Below are 16061 nucleotides of genomic sequence, written 5' to 3' on the forward strand. Positions count from 1 at the left end.
TTCCTCCCAAAATTCTCACTAATGTTAGTGGAGTTCTGTGATTCTGTGAGTTGAACCTGGCGAGAAATGCAAAGGGCAAGAAGAAAAGATTCTGCAAGTATATCAGCAGTGAAAGGAAGACTAAGGAAAAAATGGCTGCACTGCTAAATGGAGCTGCAGCCCCAGTGACAAAGGACACAGAGCCTGAGGAACTCAATTGGCATCTTTGCCTTGGTCTTGACTGTTAAAACTGGCTTTAAGGAATACCAGGTCTCTGAGACCAGAGGGAAATTCTGGAGCAAAGCCTTACTCTCAGCGGAGAATAAGGTTAGGGAACACTTAAACAGACTGAACATACATAAGGCCATGGGCCCTGATGGGATGCATTTGCAGTGTGCTGAAGGAGCTGGCTGATGTCATTGCAAGGTCACTTTTAATTACCTCTGAAAGGTCATGGGGACTGAGAGAGAGTCACAAAGACTGGAAAAAAGCAGACATCATTCCTACCTTCAGGAAGGAGGATTGGGGAACTACAGGCTGGTCAGGTTCACCTCAGTTCCTGGGAAAGTGATGAAACAACTGATTCTGGACATCATTTCTGAACACATGAAGGACAAGAAGATCAGGACTGGTCAGCATGGATTTACAAAGGGGAAATTGTGCTTAACTGACCTGATAGCCTTCTATAATGAAGTGACTAGCTTGGAGGGTGAGGAGAGTACAGAGGATGTTTATTTTGACTTCAGTAAGACTTCTTCCACTGTCTCCCATAACATCCTCAGACAAGCTGCTGAGGTTTGAGTTCGGTAAATGGATAGTGAGATGGATTGAAACCTGGCTGATTAACCAGGCCCATGGGGTTGTGATCAGTGGCACAAAGCCCAGTTGGAGGCCAGTCACTAGTGGTGTGTATTGATATTTGGGCCTATATGGTTTAACGACTTTATTAAAAACCTGGACAATGGGGCAGACTTACTTTTAGCAAGTTTGAAGGTGATGCAAAACGGGGAGGAGTGACTGATGGACCGGGTGATTGTGCTGCTGTCCAGAGGTGCATGAATGAGTGGAGAGAGAGAGCAGATCTGCAAAGAAGGACTTGGTGGTGCTGCTGGATGAAGAGCTTGACGTGGAGAGGCCCTGGCACAGGCTGCCCAGAGAAGCTGTGGCTGCCCCATCCCTGGAGGTGTTCAAAGCCAGGCTGGATGAGGCTTTGGGCAACCTGGTCTGGTGGGAGGTGTCCCTGCCCATGGCAGGGGGGTGGAACTGGATGGGCTTTAGGTCCCTTCCAAGCTAGGTCATTCTGTGAGTCGATGAACAGGCTGGAGAAACTCACAGAGTTCTATACCAGGAAATCCCATGCATCTGAGGAGGAAAAAAAAAAAACAAACACGTGCAATTACATGCCTACCAGTAGGCTGGAAGGAAGCTCTGTGGAGTAGGATCTTTGTGTCCTTGTGAGCATCAAGATGAGCATGAGCCAGCAATGTGCCCTTGCAGCAAACAAGGCTAACAGTTTCCTGCAGTAGGCAGAGCATTGACAGCAAGTGGAGGGAGGTGATCCTCTCTGCTTATACTGGTGAGACACATCTGGAGTGCTGAGCCTGGATCTGGGCTCTCCAGTATAAGAAAAGTACAAATTTACTGTATTGAGTCCAGTGAAGGCCCACAAAGATGGTTAATGATTTTTTTGTATGAGGAGAGGCTGAGACTGTTCAGTCTGGAAAGAAGAAGGCTCAGAGGGATCTTACCCATGTGTAGAAGTGTCTGTTGGGATGAGGAAGAGGAATCTATAGACTCTGGTACCCAGTGAGACAGTGGGCACAAAAGGCCAGACAAGACCTGGCAATGAGCTCAAATTGAAATATGTGAAACTTCATCTGAACATGTTTACTGTGAGGGGAGTCTAACAGTGGAACAAACTGGCCAGAGAGGATGTGGGGTGTCCACCAGTGGAAATATTCAGAGCCTGACTGATTCTGGCACTGGGCAGCTTGCTGTAGCTGACCTTGCTTGAGCAGGTGGGGTTGGGTAAAATAATCTCAAATAGTCCTTTTGAAACTCAGTGCTTCTGTGATTCTGTGAAAACTTGTACAGGCATTGGAAGGAGATGGCTTTAATATAGTCATTCAGAGGCATTTTTCCTTTGTGGGCTGCAGTATTTGTCATCGGAGAGGCAGACCTATCTTTAGGACCACCAATTTTTATTTTCCTTTCTTTCTTAATCAGTTCTCTTTCCCTCTGCTGCTTTTCTTCCTGTATGCATTGTTTTATTTCTTGCAGTAGTTGTTTATTATTTGTAGGCTTCCTTTCCTCTCACGTTTCATTGCTGAAAAGTTTAGCAATGGAAGAGATGAGCTTTATTTCTAACTGTAGAGCCAGATAGGGATAGAAATACTTGTTGTGCTTCACTGAGTCTAATAAAAATGGCAGATTTCCTGTCTTTTGTTTTGGAATAATTGTAGATTTGAGAAACATCTCTGACGCTTATTCTGAAAAAAATCCTGTATAATTTCAAAAGCTCAGAATGTTTTATTTTAGAGGTTAGCTGTTTAACAGTATGTAGTTACTAAGTGTTGGAAAGGGATATGTTCTTAGACTTGCTGGAAAGGCATATGTCAGACTTAACTTTGAGGATTACATTTTGTATATTTTTGCTTGTAAGTTTTAAAAACAAGTCTTTCACTTGTAGCGAGAAAACTACAGTTTTATATAAAAATACATTTTTCTTCTATCATTGCTCATAACTGAAGAATAATAAGGGATTACATCTTAACACATTGGATTGTGTGAACCATTTATAATACAAATTGTCCGAAGTTTTAATAGCCATTTAAATATGATGCATTGGTTGTGCTGTTTTTATCTTTTTCAATTAACTGTGCAATTTCATTGAAAAGCCTTTATTTTTTTTTTTTTCTCCTGCATTACAGGAATCTGGGTTGCAATACAAGAGATTCATGGCCTTTCCTTGGATCCTGACAGTTACTTGGCCAGTGGACATGGTACGGCTCTTTTGTAGTTCTTCCAGTTGTAGCATGGCTCTTTCTGTAGCTTTCTCCAGTTTAGGCAAATACATCAGAAGTAGTCAGCTTAAACTGTGTGTTAGTGAACAGAGATAATTATACACTTCAGAAGTCTACTTCATCTGGTCTATTTTAGACCTCTGTATTTGAAAGAACCCATGCGCACTTTGGAGTTGCCCATTCCTTGCTATTGATTTTAAAGGGAGGCGAACAGAACCTGCTAATTTGGATAAGATGAATCACTCTGTCCTGGTTTTGGTTGTGATGGAGTTAATTTTCTTCCTAGTGGCTGGTATGCTGCTGTGTTTTGGATTTAGGATGAGAAAGATGCTGATAACACACCGGTGTGTAAGCTGAGCAGTGCTTATATAGAGTCGAGCACTTTTCAGCTTCTCGTGCTGCCCTGCCAGCGAGGAGGCTGGGGCGCACCAGGAGCTGGGAGCAGACACAGCCAGGACAGCTGGCCCCAACTGCCCGAAGGGTTATTCTGCCATGCCATATGATGTCTTGTTCAGCAACAAAACTGGGGGACTTGGCTGGGGGGGCTCCTGTTGCTCAGGGACTGGCTGGGCACTGGTTGGCTGGTGGTGAGCAATTGTCTTGTGCATCACTTGTTTTATTTTTTTTTGTCGTTACTATTTTTTTTTCCTTTTTTTTTTTTTCCTTCTTTCTTCTTATTAAACTGTTCTTATCTCTCAACCCATGAGTTCTTGCACTTATCAGTTTTCTCCCCCATCCCACTGAGGAGTGGAGAGTAAGCAAATGTCTGTGTGGCATTTTTGCTGTCTGCCAGGTTAAACCACAACATGCTCCTGTAGTGTTTTAAGCAGCCTGGTGTATGTCAAGCTGCAATGGTATTCAAGAACATTCCCCCAACCCTTCCAGCAACCTCTGAGCATGCACACAAGAGCTTTTGGCAGACAGTTTCGTTCAGAAGCTTGTTTCATAAATAATTATATTTACAAGAGAATGTTTTTAATTAGAAGAATATTTTAGAAACAGCTATTCTGTAATGCCTCTTGCCATACATTGCTTGCAGCTTTGTGGGGGTTTCATCTTGTCTCCTTGTTAGCACTTCACTCTGACTTTCCTCTCTTTCCATAGATTCCAAATTTATTGGGTTGCAGGCATCCCTAAGATCTGCCTGTGTTTGTTTTTCAAAAAAAGCAGTGGGTTTGGTGCTCTGGAAACAGTTAAAAGAGAAAAGCATCAAGTGCACTTCAGATGTACCTGGGGTTGCTCTGGGTGTGAAGCTGCCTGTTGGAATACATCTCAGAAGGTGTTTGGAAGGACTAGCGGAGTAGTGGGTTTCCTTCAGAATAACGTTTTCCATAATGAGTGAAATTAGGGAATTCCCTGGTTCCATACACAACTATCAGGATGCAAATCAATATTCAGAGCCATTCATGGGATCTGTGAGATGCAAATGAAATAAATGTTTATGCTGTCTGATACTGGCATCTACAACATCCTACTATTGTGTTCTTCGCATGAGGCTCACCGTTTTGTGTGAGAAGTCGTGTGAACTGCCATCTGTCTGCTTTCTTCTTGGCATTATCAAGTGTAGTGTGAACACTCCTGGGGCTTTATTATAACTCACCCACTCACCCTAAGTGGGATGGGGGAGAGAATCGGAAACGTAAAAGTGAATGAAGTCATGGGTTGAGATAAATAAAGTTTAATGAGTAAAGTGAAATCTGTGCAAGCAAAGCAAAATAAGGAATTCTTTACTTCCCAGTGGCAGACACGTGTTCAGTCATTTCCAGGAAAGCGGGGTTGCATCATGTGTAGTGGTTTCTTGGGAAATGAATGCCATCAAGCTGAATGCTCCTGAACATTCCCCCCTCACCCCCAAGCCCCCATTTCTTACCTGCAGCTTTTATTGCTGAGCATGTTTTATAGTACAGGACATCCCTACGGACCATGGGGGGCAGCTGTCCTGGCTGTATCCCCTCCCAGCTGCTTGTGCACCACCAGTGCAGCACAAGAAACTGAACTGTCCTTGACTTAGTGTAAACACTGCTCAGCAACAACTAAAACACTGGTGTGTTATTACCACTGTTTGTATCCCTGGTAATTTTACCCAGCTGGGCAGCTGAGCTCCACCACAACTACTCTCTCACTCCCCCCTCTCCCCCCCCCCCCCCCCCCCCAAAGGGAAAGGGGGAGAAAACATGACAAAAAGGGCTCAGGGGGTGAGATAAGGACAGGGAGATCACTCAACAATTATCATCATGTGCAATGATTATTGTCACAGGCAAACAGACTCAGCAAAGGGAGATTAATTTCTTACCTTACAGTGAGAAACTAACAGCGGGCTACAACCACCTTCCCCCCATCTTTTCCACATCTTCTGCCTTACTGGTACAGGAGAGCGGGGGCTGTGGTCAGTCCCTAACGCTTTGTCTCTGCCTCTCCTTCATCTCCTGCTCCCACACGGCTCCGTCCCCACGGGGTCCATCCCCCAGGAGCAAACTGCTCCAGCACAGGTCCCCTATGGGCGGCAGCTCCCCTCAGACCCCCTGCTCCTGCGTGGGCTCCTCTCTACAGGCCACAGGGGAACTGCTGCTGCGTGCCTGGAGCACCTCCTGGTGCACTGACCTTGGGGGCTGCAGGGCTGGTTCTTCTCTCATGTCCTCTCTCCCAGTTGATGTTGCCCAGCAGCTTTTTCCCCTTCCTTAAATCTGCTGTCCCAGAGGCCCACCCAGTGTCGTCCCCTGGCTCGGCTCTGGCCAGCAGCAGGACCCTTTTGGAGCTGCCTCTGATCTGACATAGGGCAGCTGCTGGGCTCTGCTCATAGAAGCCATTCCTGCAACCCCTCTGCTACCAAAACCTTGCCCCATAAACCCAATACATCATCACAAATCCAAAGCAGCTGCTATGGAAAAAATTAACTCTACCCCAGACAAAACCAATACAACCACCTCAGGGAACTGATCCAATTGAAAAACAGTTTGGCAAAGTAACAATTCTTTTTCAATCATGTCATTTTCCTCCTGAATTTTACCTTGCAGTTGCAGGAGGGACAGAGCAGTGGGGATGCACTGCTACCTGTGAGGAAGTAGGAGAGGCCAGGAGTGCTTTTGGTTTGTGTCAGTGAAAGGCATTCATGATACTGTGGCTTCGCATGTCCTTTCCCATGTGTTCACAGATGCCTCACAACTTCTGCTTTAAGATGTGAGCTGTCATTACAGTGTAGCTCTCATGAGGCTAGTTTGTATCTGTGCTTGCCTGTAATGTAGTTGCATGTCCCTTCTTTGGAATAATAACCATGAAAAAAGTTACAGGGGAGCTGAGATGAAGCTGACTGTCAGCAAAATTCTCTGGTGTTCGGTGGGAGACATGTATGTGGTGTGCACAAACAAAACTATTTAGTGTGTTTTCTCTTGTCTCTTTTTGCTTGTGCAGGACGGTGAAGACTACCCACTGACCAGAACAGGATCCTATTGGAAGAAGTTCAGGGCCAATTTCTGTGAATTCATTGCAGTGCTGGTCCAACAGTGCCAGTGCAGCATCCTGTATGATAGCTACCTGATGGACGCTATCATCTCACTGCTTACGGGCTTAGCGGACTCCATGATCAGAGCATTCAGACACACAAGCACTTTGGCAGGTAAAACAAGTCATAGACTTGCTGTAGCCCATGGGTTTTTCTGACTTACGTGCAGAATAAAACACTTCAAAATTGAAAAGGTCTCTACTGGAGCAATTGTTTTCTTTTTATGTATTGACAGTGCTTTCCTCCTAGTGTTTATTAATGTAATATAAATAAATTGTTCCCATTTATATCTGAATGGAATTTGAATGTTTTCAGTCTGATCTAGACTGATTTTTCTTTCTAAAGATGTGTTCTTTAATGTCTGATATGACTAACTTCAAAATTATGTTGTGATTTTTTTTTAATCAGTAACTGATTTTTCAGTCAGTTTTCTATTTTGTTGGTTTCCCTCCCTCTAATAATTAATGCAGTGAGGTTACATTAAATGCATTGTGTATGAAAGCTTCCTTTAGAGAGCTGTTGTTCTTGTGGTATCTATGCTAAAAGGAAAAAAAAACTTGTAACAAATTTTTATTTGGTTCAGCATAGTGATATTAAAGCTACTTTTTAAAATTTAAAGTCACTAAGTACCCTTTTTGCCATACAAAGAACACACTAAACTATAATTTTTTTGACAAAATAAGTTAAATATTGAGGTTCCCAGTGTTTTTTGGGACTTCACTGTGTTTTTTTTTTTTCTTTCTGAAACTTACATATTCCACAGCTTTAGATACTTTTGCAAACAAATCAAGATTACTTAATATAAGAAGAGAGTTGTCCGGTAAATCACTTCTCTTACTAGTCAACAAATAAACTCTTGCCAAAATCTATAAATTACTAGTAGTATCACTAAATTTTCCTTTCTGATCATCGCCTGCCCTTAAAACAAACACTGTGGTTTGAAAGAAATTACTATAATCTAGTCATTTGCAATGTGGATAATAAATTGGATTTGGCTAGCCCTATGCTTTTTGTGGTAATGTGGTGAATATATTTATGTTACATATCTCTGAGCTAAACTAAATATGTTGGGTTTGTTTCCTTTTCAGCAATGAAGCTTCTGACAGCAGTTGTAGGCGTACATCTGAACCTTGATGTCAACAAGCACAATGCTCAAAGATTATATGAGGTGGAGAAGAACAGAATAAGTGGCAAGAAGACCAATTACAGACTTGACCAGCTAGAGAGAAAAAGGAAAGAGGTTAGGCAGGTGTCTTGTATGGGAGATGAGTGAAGATTTAAAAAGAGGGATTGCTGACAGCTTGCTTTTGGGTTACTGCAGTTCTTTGAGGCTTATCTAATGCAAGCTGCAGAGCTTTTGTGCCCACCCAGATTAAGTGGTACAAAAATGACTAAGGTAATAACTGACCTATATACTGTTAGCTTGCGGTGCCTGTCCCACTAATTGCTTCATTAGCCCTTGATCTCTACACACACATAGATCTGCACACACATGTAATGGCATTAATCGCTCTGGTGTTGTGGGAGAGTGCTTTATATGGCTACACAAATTAAAAGCCAAGATTTTAGGTTTTTAACTGAGTCTCAGTGAGTGAAATGAACACAAAAGGACACAAGATAGCTGTCATCTCTGTATAAGTAATGCATTGTAAAAATGGTCATAACTTCGAGTATGACCTGTATCTTTGTTGTGTTTGGTTTCTGTCATGTCTTCTCTGCTCAGCTAGACAGCTCCTTATCACCTCCCAGAGACAGGCCTTTAGCTGTAAGGTATAAATCTGGCTTTAGAACCTTTTAGAACCTTTTACCTCTGTTCCGAGGTTTAGATGCTGAAGAATATTTCTGTTATAGAAGCAGCCCCCTTTTTCATAGGAAGTGTTTGGGTGAGATGTAAGTCTTCAGCATCATCAGAAGTCTGATCTGACAGGAAAAACAGAGCAAATGTGTCTGTTGGGGGGGAAAAGCAAACTTCTTACCCTTTCTGATGCTTTTGATGAGAGAATGTTTACATAAAGTGTCATGTTTCCAAATTTTCAAAACTAGATTTCCTTGGCATGTCTGCCTTTCCTCCATCTTTGTTAAAGTGCATAAAAGGAGAATTTTGACCTATACGTGAAGATTGCTTAGCAATTGTGCTGTGTGTGGGTAGAGCAGGAGTCACCATATCAAAAATATTACGTGCTGAACCTTGTTTTCCAGGTTTGTGGTTGGTACCTGATGAATCTTTCATCAGTGCGTAGCTACAAAAAGGCCAATTGCCAGTGTAGATACAGACCACTCATTCTGTGTTGGTACCATGTGTAAACAATAGTGATTTAGACCACAGTAGTCTTGTAAGTGCACTGATGCAAATTTATCGTGTGAAATGAACTGTGGGATCACTGTAAACATTCAATTCTCTTTCTCTTTCAGTATGAGCAGAAGCTCCTGGAGATACAGAACATGATGAATGCTATTTTCAAAGGGACGTTTCTAAGCCGTTACCGGTAAGAATAAAGCTGTGAAGTGTATCTGCATTCCCAAGAGACTGTTGCTCAGATTGTCTGGATACTAGTGTTAAATGCCATCCTGTCAAGAAAAATGTAGCATTTAAATTATTTTAAGGAATTTGGTATTAGAAAAGGACATCTCAATTTTGTTTCTGAAATTTTACATGGAGTACATTAGTTATTGAGAAGATATCCAGAACTTCAAGATAATTATTGTATGAAACGTTTGTAGCTAAATGGATTAACTGTTGATTGACGACTTAGTACATTAATATATAAATATTGGAAATATTTTGGATTGTACATACTTCAGCAATTCCAGGAAAAAAATATTGCAAATGATATAATTAAAGTATATTAGACATGTTAATGTATTAATGTTACAATTTTATAATTTCACAGTGATGTGATCCCTGAGATCCGAGCTACTTGTATGGAAGAAATTGGCAGCTTGATTAACACATACCCAGATACATATTTAAATGATAGCTACTTAAAATACATTGGGTGGATGCTGTATGATAAGGTAACGTTTTTAGTTTTCTTTACTTCACTATGGGGGCAATATATAGGAAGACTTTTTTTTTTTTTTTTTAAATTTGGAAGAATCCTAAAGTTTAAGTTTCCAAGACTAGATATTAAAACTGCGATGGTACAAAAAAATCTCTCTTCCCTATTCCAGGTTTCATTTTTAAAGCCATTGTTTCATTAAAAAACAACATTTTTTCTAGTTCTGTAGCAGTCTGAGTGTTCTTATTCCATGCAGCTTTTTAATACGTTATTGAATTAGCTAAGTTGTTTATTGAATTGAATATACTAAGTTGTAACATGTCCTATATCCTTTGAGCACATGCAGCATTAAAGGTTGACTAAAACTGTGATTTTAGGTTTGATGGCTACATTTAAAATTTTGTCTGATTTTATAAAGATGAACAGATACAGTACCTATAGTAAAACAGTCTTCAGTCCTGCATTTCTCATTTGGAATACAGAGATTATTTTCAGAAGGTCTATTTCAGTCACTTCCCAAAAGTTTTTCACCTTTTCCTTTTAATATATATTTTTTTTCTTTTCAAGTAGATGCACATTAAAAAAAAGAAAAGTAACTGAAAAATACACTTTTTCTCATGCTTCTAAAATACATGACAAATTTTAGGGAGATAGGTATATTTATCATGAAAGGCTAAGTACTGGAATTGGTACACTGTATTTCTTGCAGGCCACCTTTTAAAGTGTATGTAGTATCTGAACAAATTCTGACACCTTCAGTTTTGTGTCAACTTTGGGTAATGTCCATGTTTTGTGAACAAAATTGTAGTTTACCACAAAGCCAGGAGGGGGAGCACAAAGCCTCTTATTTCCTTGCTTTCTGCCATTTCTGTAAAGGTAGCATTCAGATTTTCAGAAGCAACACATCTGTCAGGAACTGTTGTCTTTTTCTGCATGAATTTTATCTGATCAGAATATCTTTTTTAGTGTTTGTTCAGCTGGGAGAATTCTCAAACTGTGAGAATAAGAAGTAATTTTTGACGATGATGTGTCTCCATTCCCAGTGCTGTACAGTGAAAATTAACAGCTGGTGTCTTTGATTAATGCACATAGCTTCTCCAGTGTAATTTGTTGGAAACTAGAAATGGTTATTTGTCTAAAGCATAGTAGGTGGAAGCAGTGGTGCAGATGCCAGCAGAGCAAGAAGTCTTTCATATTCCACATTTGGCTGAGGCCTGGTAGTATGCCACTAGTGGCGGTTGCAGTCCCGGCTGTGCTTTGTGATTTGCAGCCACTGTTAAATTGCCCAATTCCGAAATGAGAGCAGGGCATTTCTGACGCTGACAGTAGTGCTTTTAAATACATCTGAATGTTACTTCCCTCTACTCCTCCTTAATAAGCATTTCCATTCCACTGTGATGATGGTGTGCAGCAAGAAACTGACATCTCCCAGAGCCAATTTTCTTTTAGAATATAACATAGAGACATTTGCCAGATAATTTAGGCCCCAGAGTTAGAATACTTCAGTGGTTGTTTAACTGTGGGGAGAAATCTGGCCAGCATCATCTACAGCGTTGTAAACAAATATGAAGTTCAGTCATTTGGGAGACTTTAAAGAGGAAAACAAAAAAGCAGATATAAAATTAATGTTTTGTCAGCAATGTCTTTTCTTTGAATATAATCATTTTTCCCCCTGAAATACCATTTTGCTGTTATACTCCAATTTGAAGCATGTTTTTTTTACATGGAAGGCTATTTCCTAGGTGCAAGAGGGTTCTCCAAATTCAGTAGTAATACTCTTAAAGTTGTATATGAATACAACTCTTTGGCCCAGGAGGAGTTGTTGGAAAGTGCTATAAAAATACATTTTCAAGATACATTTTTGTTCGTCTATTAGAACTAATGTAACTTTATTTTTTGAAGATCAAGCAACACTTGACATTAAATGTGAGAGCCCTATGCTACTGAACAATGTTACACGTAAGCCCAGTCACCTATCACTGCATTTGTGAAACAGAGGCACTTAACTTGTGCTCAAAGGCACCCAAAGGGGTATATAGCTACTACTGCATCAGCAGCCAGACCTAAGGGGAGTTCTGTGTAAAAAGTTCAGAGTTAAAGACCAGAAAAACTGAGATGATGAAGAGTAAGGGTGCGGAATGGGGAAGGCAGAACCCGCAGAGAGGAATGCAAAGGCAATGAAAATGGAGATGTGCACAGATACACATGCACATGTGTGTGTGCACACACTTGAGACCTCCCAGCATGTTAGACTAGCTTTGTCTGGAACTTTAGGGCAAGTTGCTGAGGTTTTCTCACTAGACCATAAAAAAATACCCAAAGAAATCCTGTGGGAAACAAACTTTCTGTTAAAATGAACTTTTGTGTCCTGGCCATGCAATACTCCTGGCAAATTTCAGGAAATGGAAGAGGTTTTTAGGTTTACCTCCCATGCGATGTGGCTATAAAAACTGATCCCATTGTTATGACAATTTCTGAAGTACTTCTTTCTTCAAATGTTCATGCTAGAAGTGTGGTTTTCTCTCCAAAAATCATCTTTCTGCATATATACTGACATTTTTTTTTATTTTTTTTTGTGGGGTCAGTATTGCTGTTTTTTTTTTTTTTTTAAACTATGTTTTACCTTGACAGGACAGCTAAGCTATATTGTCTTCACTCTTCACGTCTACTTTTGGAATACTCTTGTTTTTCACAATTTATTATTTGGAGGGTATTGAGGAGGAACAGTGACAAAATCATCCATGTACCAGCCTGTACTTACATGGCTTACAGAATGGCTCCATCTCTTTGATTGCAGCAACACTGAAATCTCATAACTGAACGTGTCTAAACAGTGCTGGAGCCCATGCAGAGCTCCTTGATGTCACTAGAGCTGCTCACCATCTTACTGATTTTCCCTGCCAGTCTGTTTGCAGGTCAGGGTCAGAGTACACTATGATACAGCTGAGGGACAGTGTATGTTCCGAGTATCCCGAATGAAGATGTGCTTATATAATTCCCCTTCGCTCTGTCACGGCTTTGAAAGACTAAACAGGCAGGTGTTTGTGTCAAGATTAGAAGGATAGTTTTGGTGAAGGGAATAGGTGGCTAGGTGTTTTCTGTACTTGCCTACATGACTGCCCAAAGGAGCTGAAGGTAAGTGGTGAGATAGTTTTAGAAGGATGTGAAATAGATTTGAGTGATCAAGAAACTGTGAAGAGTGATGAATCTGGAAAAGGACAGGTAGCTGAGAAGGAGAAAATGCAGCAGAAAACATAGGAAGACAGCAGAAATCGCCATAGCAGAAGTACTTATGTATTCATAGTTCTAACACAGTTTTCTCAAACATATAGATACAGGGTTATGACTGAGAGCTTCTGAGTGGGAAGTGAATACCTTAGAAGAAAGCAGGTGGTTTAGTTTAATGTATTAATCCATATATCTGCAAACCTACACTTGAATGCCACCTGATTGACAAGTGCAAGTGACTGATTGCTAGCCATGCTTGAAGAGCTATATGACCATCACAAGCATTTTAAACATATGTATTTATTTATCCCAACCACAAATAAAGTCCCTATTCACAAGGAAAACCTCATGATAAAATAGTGAGAGCAGCTGAAGCCAGAATGGCATTACGCTGGCTGAGCTGAGTTTGTGCAAGTGTGCAAAGCTCCTGCCTGTGGCACTCCTGGCGGCAGGCAGTGATGGGTTCCAAGCTGAGACTGTGAGCGAGTTGTATGTGGAGCCCTTGTGGGTGTAGGAAGCAGCAAGTGGGGGCAAGAGTCTCTTTCTCTGAGAATGCCTTTAATTTTAAAGGTGAACACAATTTAGAATATGTACTGCTGGTGAGTTGTGGGCAGGTTAGAGAGCATTTGTCATCAACTATTGATTTTATATTTTATTTTTTAGCAAAAAGCTGCCTTATGTAAAATTGTTGGTCAGACCCTGCTACTGGATATCATCCTTTGCTTTCCATCCTAAGCAGGTGAACAGGAACTTGTAGCAATACATAGCCTATGTGTAGGTGGTCTCCTTTCTTAGGTTTCCTTGAATTTTCCTACTGCTATTGTTAGCAGGAAAAAAAAGGAATAAACATGAAGAGACTGATTCAAGGCCTACAGTGTCTGCTGATATCCCTAGCATTCTAAGTTTATGGAACACTGATTTTTTTTTTAAATGTTAGATCCTCAGAATAAATTTCTTAATGACATCCAAAGCTTTTGTAGTTTGAAAGGTTTAGCAATAGACATGAGATTAATTAAAAATTGGGTCAGGGAAACGTCCTCTTTTCTGGGACATTGTGAAGCAGGAATACTAACAGCAGGAAGTAACAGGGATGACTGTTTTGCCTAAATTTGCCAACTAGGCCAAACTTAAAACTTTTCTCTTTTTAAAATGCTTAAAATACATCATTCTAGAGTAAAACAGAAACAGGCAGAAGGCATAATATTTGTATGTATGACACACTAGAGGGAAGGGATGGCACCCAGAGGTCAGGCTCGAGAGGTGGGCCTGCATGAACCTCGTGGAGTTCAGTAAGGCCAAGTGTAAGGTCCTGCACCTGGGTCAGGGCAATGCCAAAATGAATACAGGCTGGGTGGTGAGCAGATTGAGAGCAGCACTAAGGGGAAGGACTTGGGGGTACTGGTGGATGAAAAACTCAGCATGAGCTGGCGATACATACTACACAGAAGAAACCTGGCCAGCAGGTTGAGGGAGGTGATTCTCCCCCTCTGCTTCTGTTCTCATGAGACCCTGCCTGGAGCACTGCGTTCAACTCTGGGGCCCCCAGCACAGAAAGACATGGATGTATTAGAACAAGTCCAGAGGAGAGCCATGAAGATGATCAGAGGGCTGGAGCACCTCTCCTACAAAGACAGGCTGAGGGAGTTGGGGTTGTTCAGCCTGGAGAAGAGAAGGCTCCAAGGAGACCTTATAGTGGCCTTCCAATACCTAAGAGGGAGCCTACAGGAAAACTGGGGAGGGACTCTTTGTCAGGGAGTGGAGTGATAGGACAAGGGGTAGTGGCTGTAAAGTAAAAGAGGGTAGGTTTTGATTAGATGCTAGGAAGAAATTAGCACTGGCACAGGTTGCTCAGAGAAGCAGTGGCTGCCCCATCCCTGTTCAAGGCCAGGCTGGATGGGGCTTTGGGAAACCTGGTCTGGTGGGAGGTGTCCCTGCCCATGGCAGGGGGGTGGAACTGGGTAATCTTTAAAGTCCCTTCCAACCCAAACCATTCTGTGATTCTATGAGAGTCCACAGTGATAAGCCAATGCAATGCTAAGGTACACATCTTCCTCAGGGAGGTTTTTCTGGACTGGAATTTCTTGGAATCCTTGTTGGAGTTTAACTGTTGTCTGAGACAAATTGTTGAAAGGAAGCAAAGTCTGGTATACATAAGAGTGATGATTGTATTAAGTAGGTCATCCATACTCTTGTCTTTGTATATCTTTAACAGGTGAATAGCGCAATTCTTGTGTCTTTTGTATTCTGTTGCTTATAATATCTGTAGTTTCTGCGAGAGTTTCGCTGAATCTTAGGGAGCCTACAACCTTTGATGTCACCTTTAAGTTTGGCTCATTGCAGGCTTTCTCAGAGAGAGGGAGGGAAAAAGAGAGAGGGAGAGATGCAGTACTGGTATCACTAATAAAGAAAATGGGGTGGTATTTGGGTAATCTGCTGTAGGTACCCACAAGGAACTCTTATTTGCATAATATAAATGCCAGGAGTAAATAATCAGAGATAACATATTAGCAGATTTCTCTTTGTCTTGTAGCAACCTGAAGTGCGGTTGAAATGTCTTCTGGGACTGCAGGGAATTTATAGCAGAAGAGAACTTGTTTACAAGATGGATCTCTTTACAAGCAGATTCAAGGTAAATAGATGATTGTTCTCTATTTTTTATGTCTGGGTTGGGTGTGTGCACAGGGTGTGATGTTTTTGGTCAGAGCTCATCTCCCCACTCCCTTGAGTGACAGAAGCTTAGAGTATTGCAGAAGCAGCCTGCTTGACTGAGTGGATGAAGGAGTTTTGCAGAGGTGTTTCCCCCTGCTTCTGTGGAATTTTCACAGTTCCATTTCACTGTAGTTTACGCACAGAATGGTGTTAACATGCACTGTAGTTAAGTATTTCCATCATTTATCCAGGATGGCCCATATTTTTTTACAGGATCTTTGACAGATGGGAGGGAATTTGATGCTCCAGCCGTTCCTTTTTTTTTTTTTTTTGCTGTTTTTGATAATTGGTTAGGCTCTTAGATATTTGATTAGCTATGTATTACACATGTATTACACTGACGCGAGAATGACTCTTTGTTGATCCACCATGTCAGTATGACTCTTGAAGAAGGATTCCTTACCTCCTGTCTGAATGAGTCAGACGATATGCTGAAGTTCTGTGAGCTTGTTCTGTGACTGCACTGACCCTGTAGGCTTTATGTACACGTCTTTATCATATTCCAACATTATGTATATATACTTTTATTATATTCCAACACCTTCACTCATTTAAGAAGTAAGCCCTTACTTTTTTAATCCTGCCCTTTGTAATGATTTAATCAGCTATTCTTATCCCAGCGGG

General features: G+C 41.3%; 1 protein-coding gene across 4 annotated transcripts in view; it reads left to right on the forward strand.

The window, feature by feature from the left end:
- Window positions 1–16061, forward strand: part of LOC309890138 (cohesin subunit SA-2-like) — a 63062-nt gene that overhangs the window by 10719 nt on the left and 36282 nt on the right. For 3 of the 4 annotated variants that reach the window (XR_014319381.1, XM_082783723.1, XM_082783724.1), the window contains exons 6-11: window positions 2910–2981; window positions 6411–6615; window positions 7590–7741; window positions 8914–8987; window positions 9393–9516; window positions 15259–15357. Coding sequence is in view for 3 of the 4 variants with exons in the window: in XM_082783723.1 (XP_082639849.1) it covers window positions 2910–2981; window positions 6411–6615; window positions 7590–7741; window positions 8914–8987; window positions 9393–9516; window positions 15259–15357 (726 nt within the window). In the remaining variant the exon portion in view is untranslated. The remainder of the gene's footprint in view (window positions 1–2909; window positions 2982–6410; window positions 6616–7589; window positions 7742–8913; window positions 8988–9392; window positions 9517–15258; window positions 15358–16061) is intronic. The other variant, XM_082783725.1, reaches the window with a different exon arrangement.

Source organism: Aythya marila, assembly GCF_965140915.1.
Source record: "Aythya marila genome assembly, chromosome: 1".
In the NCBI taxonomy this organism is placed as follows: domain Eukaryota; kingdom Metazoa; phylum Chordata; class Aves; order Anseriformes; family Anatidae; genus Aythya; species Aythya marila.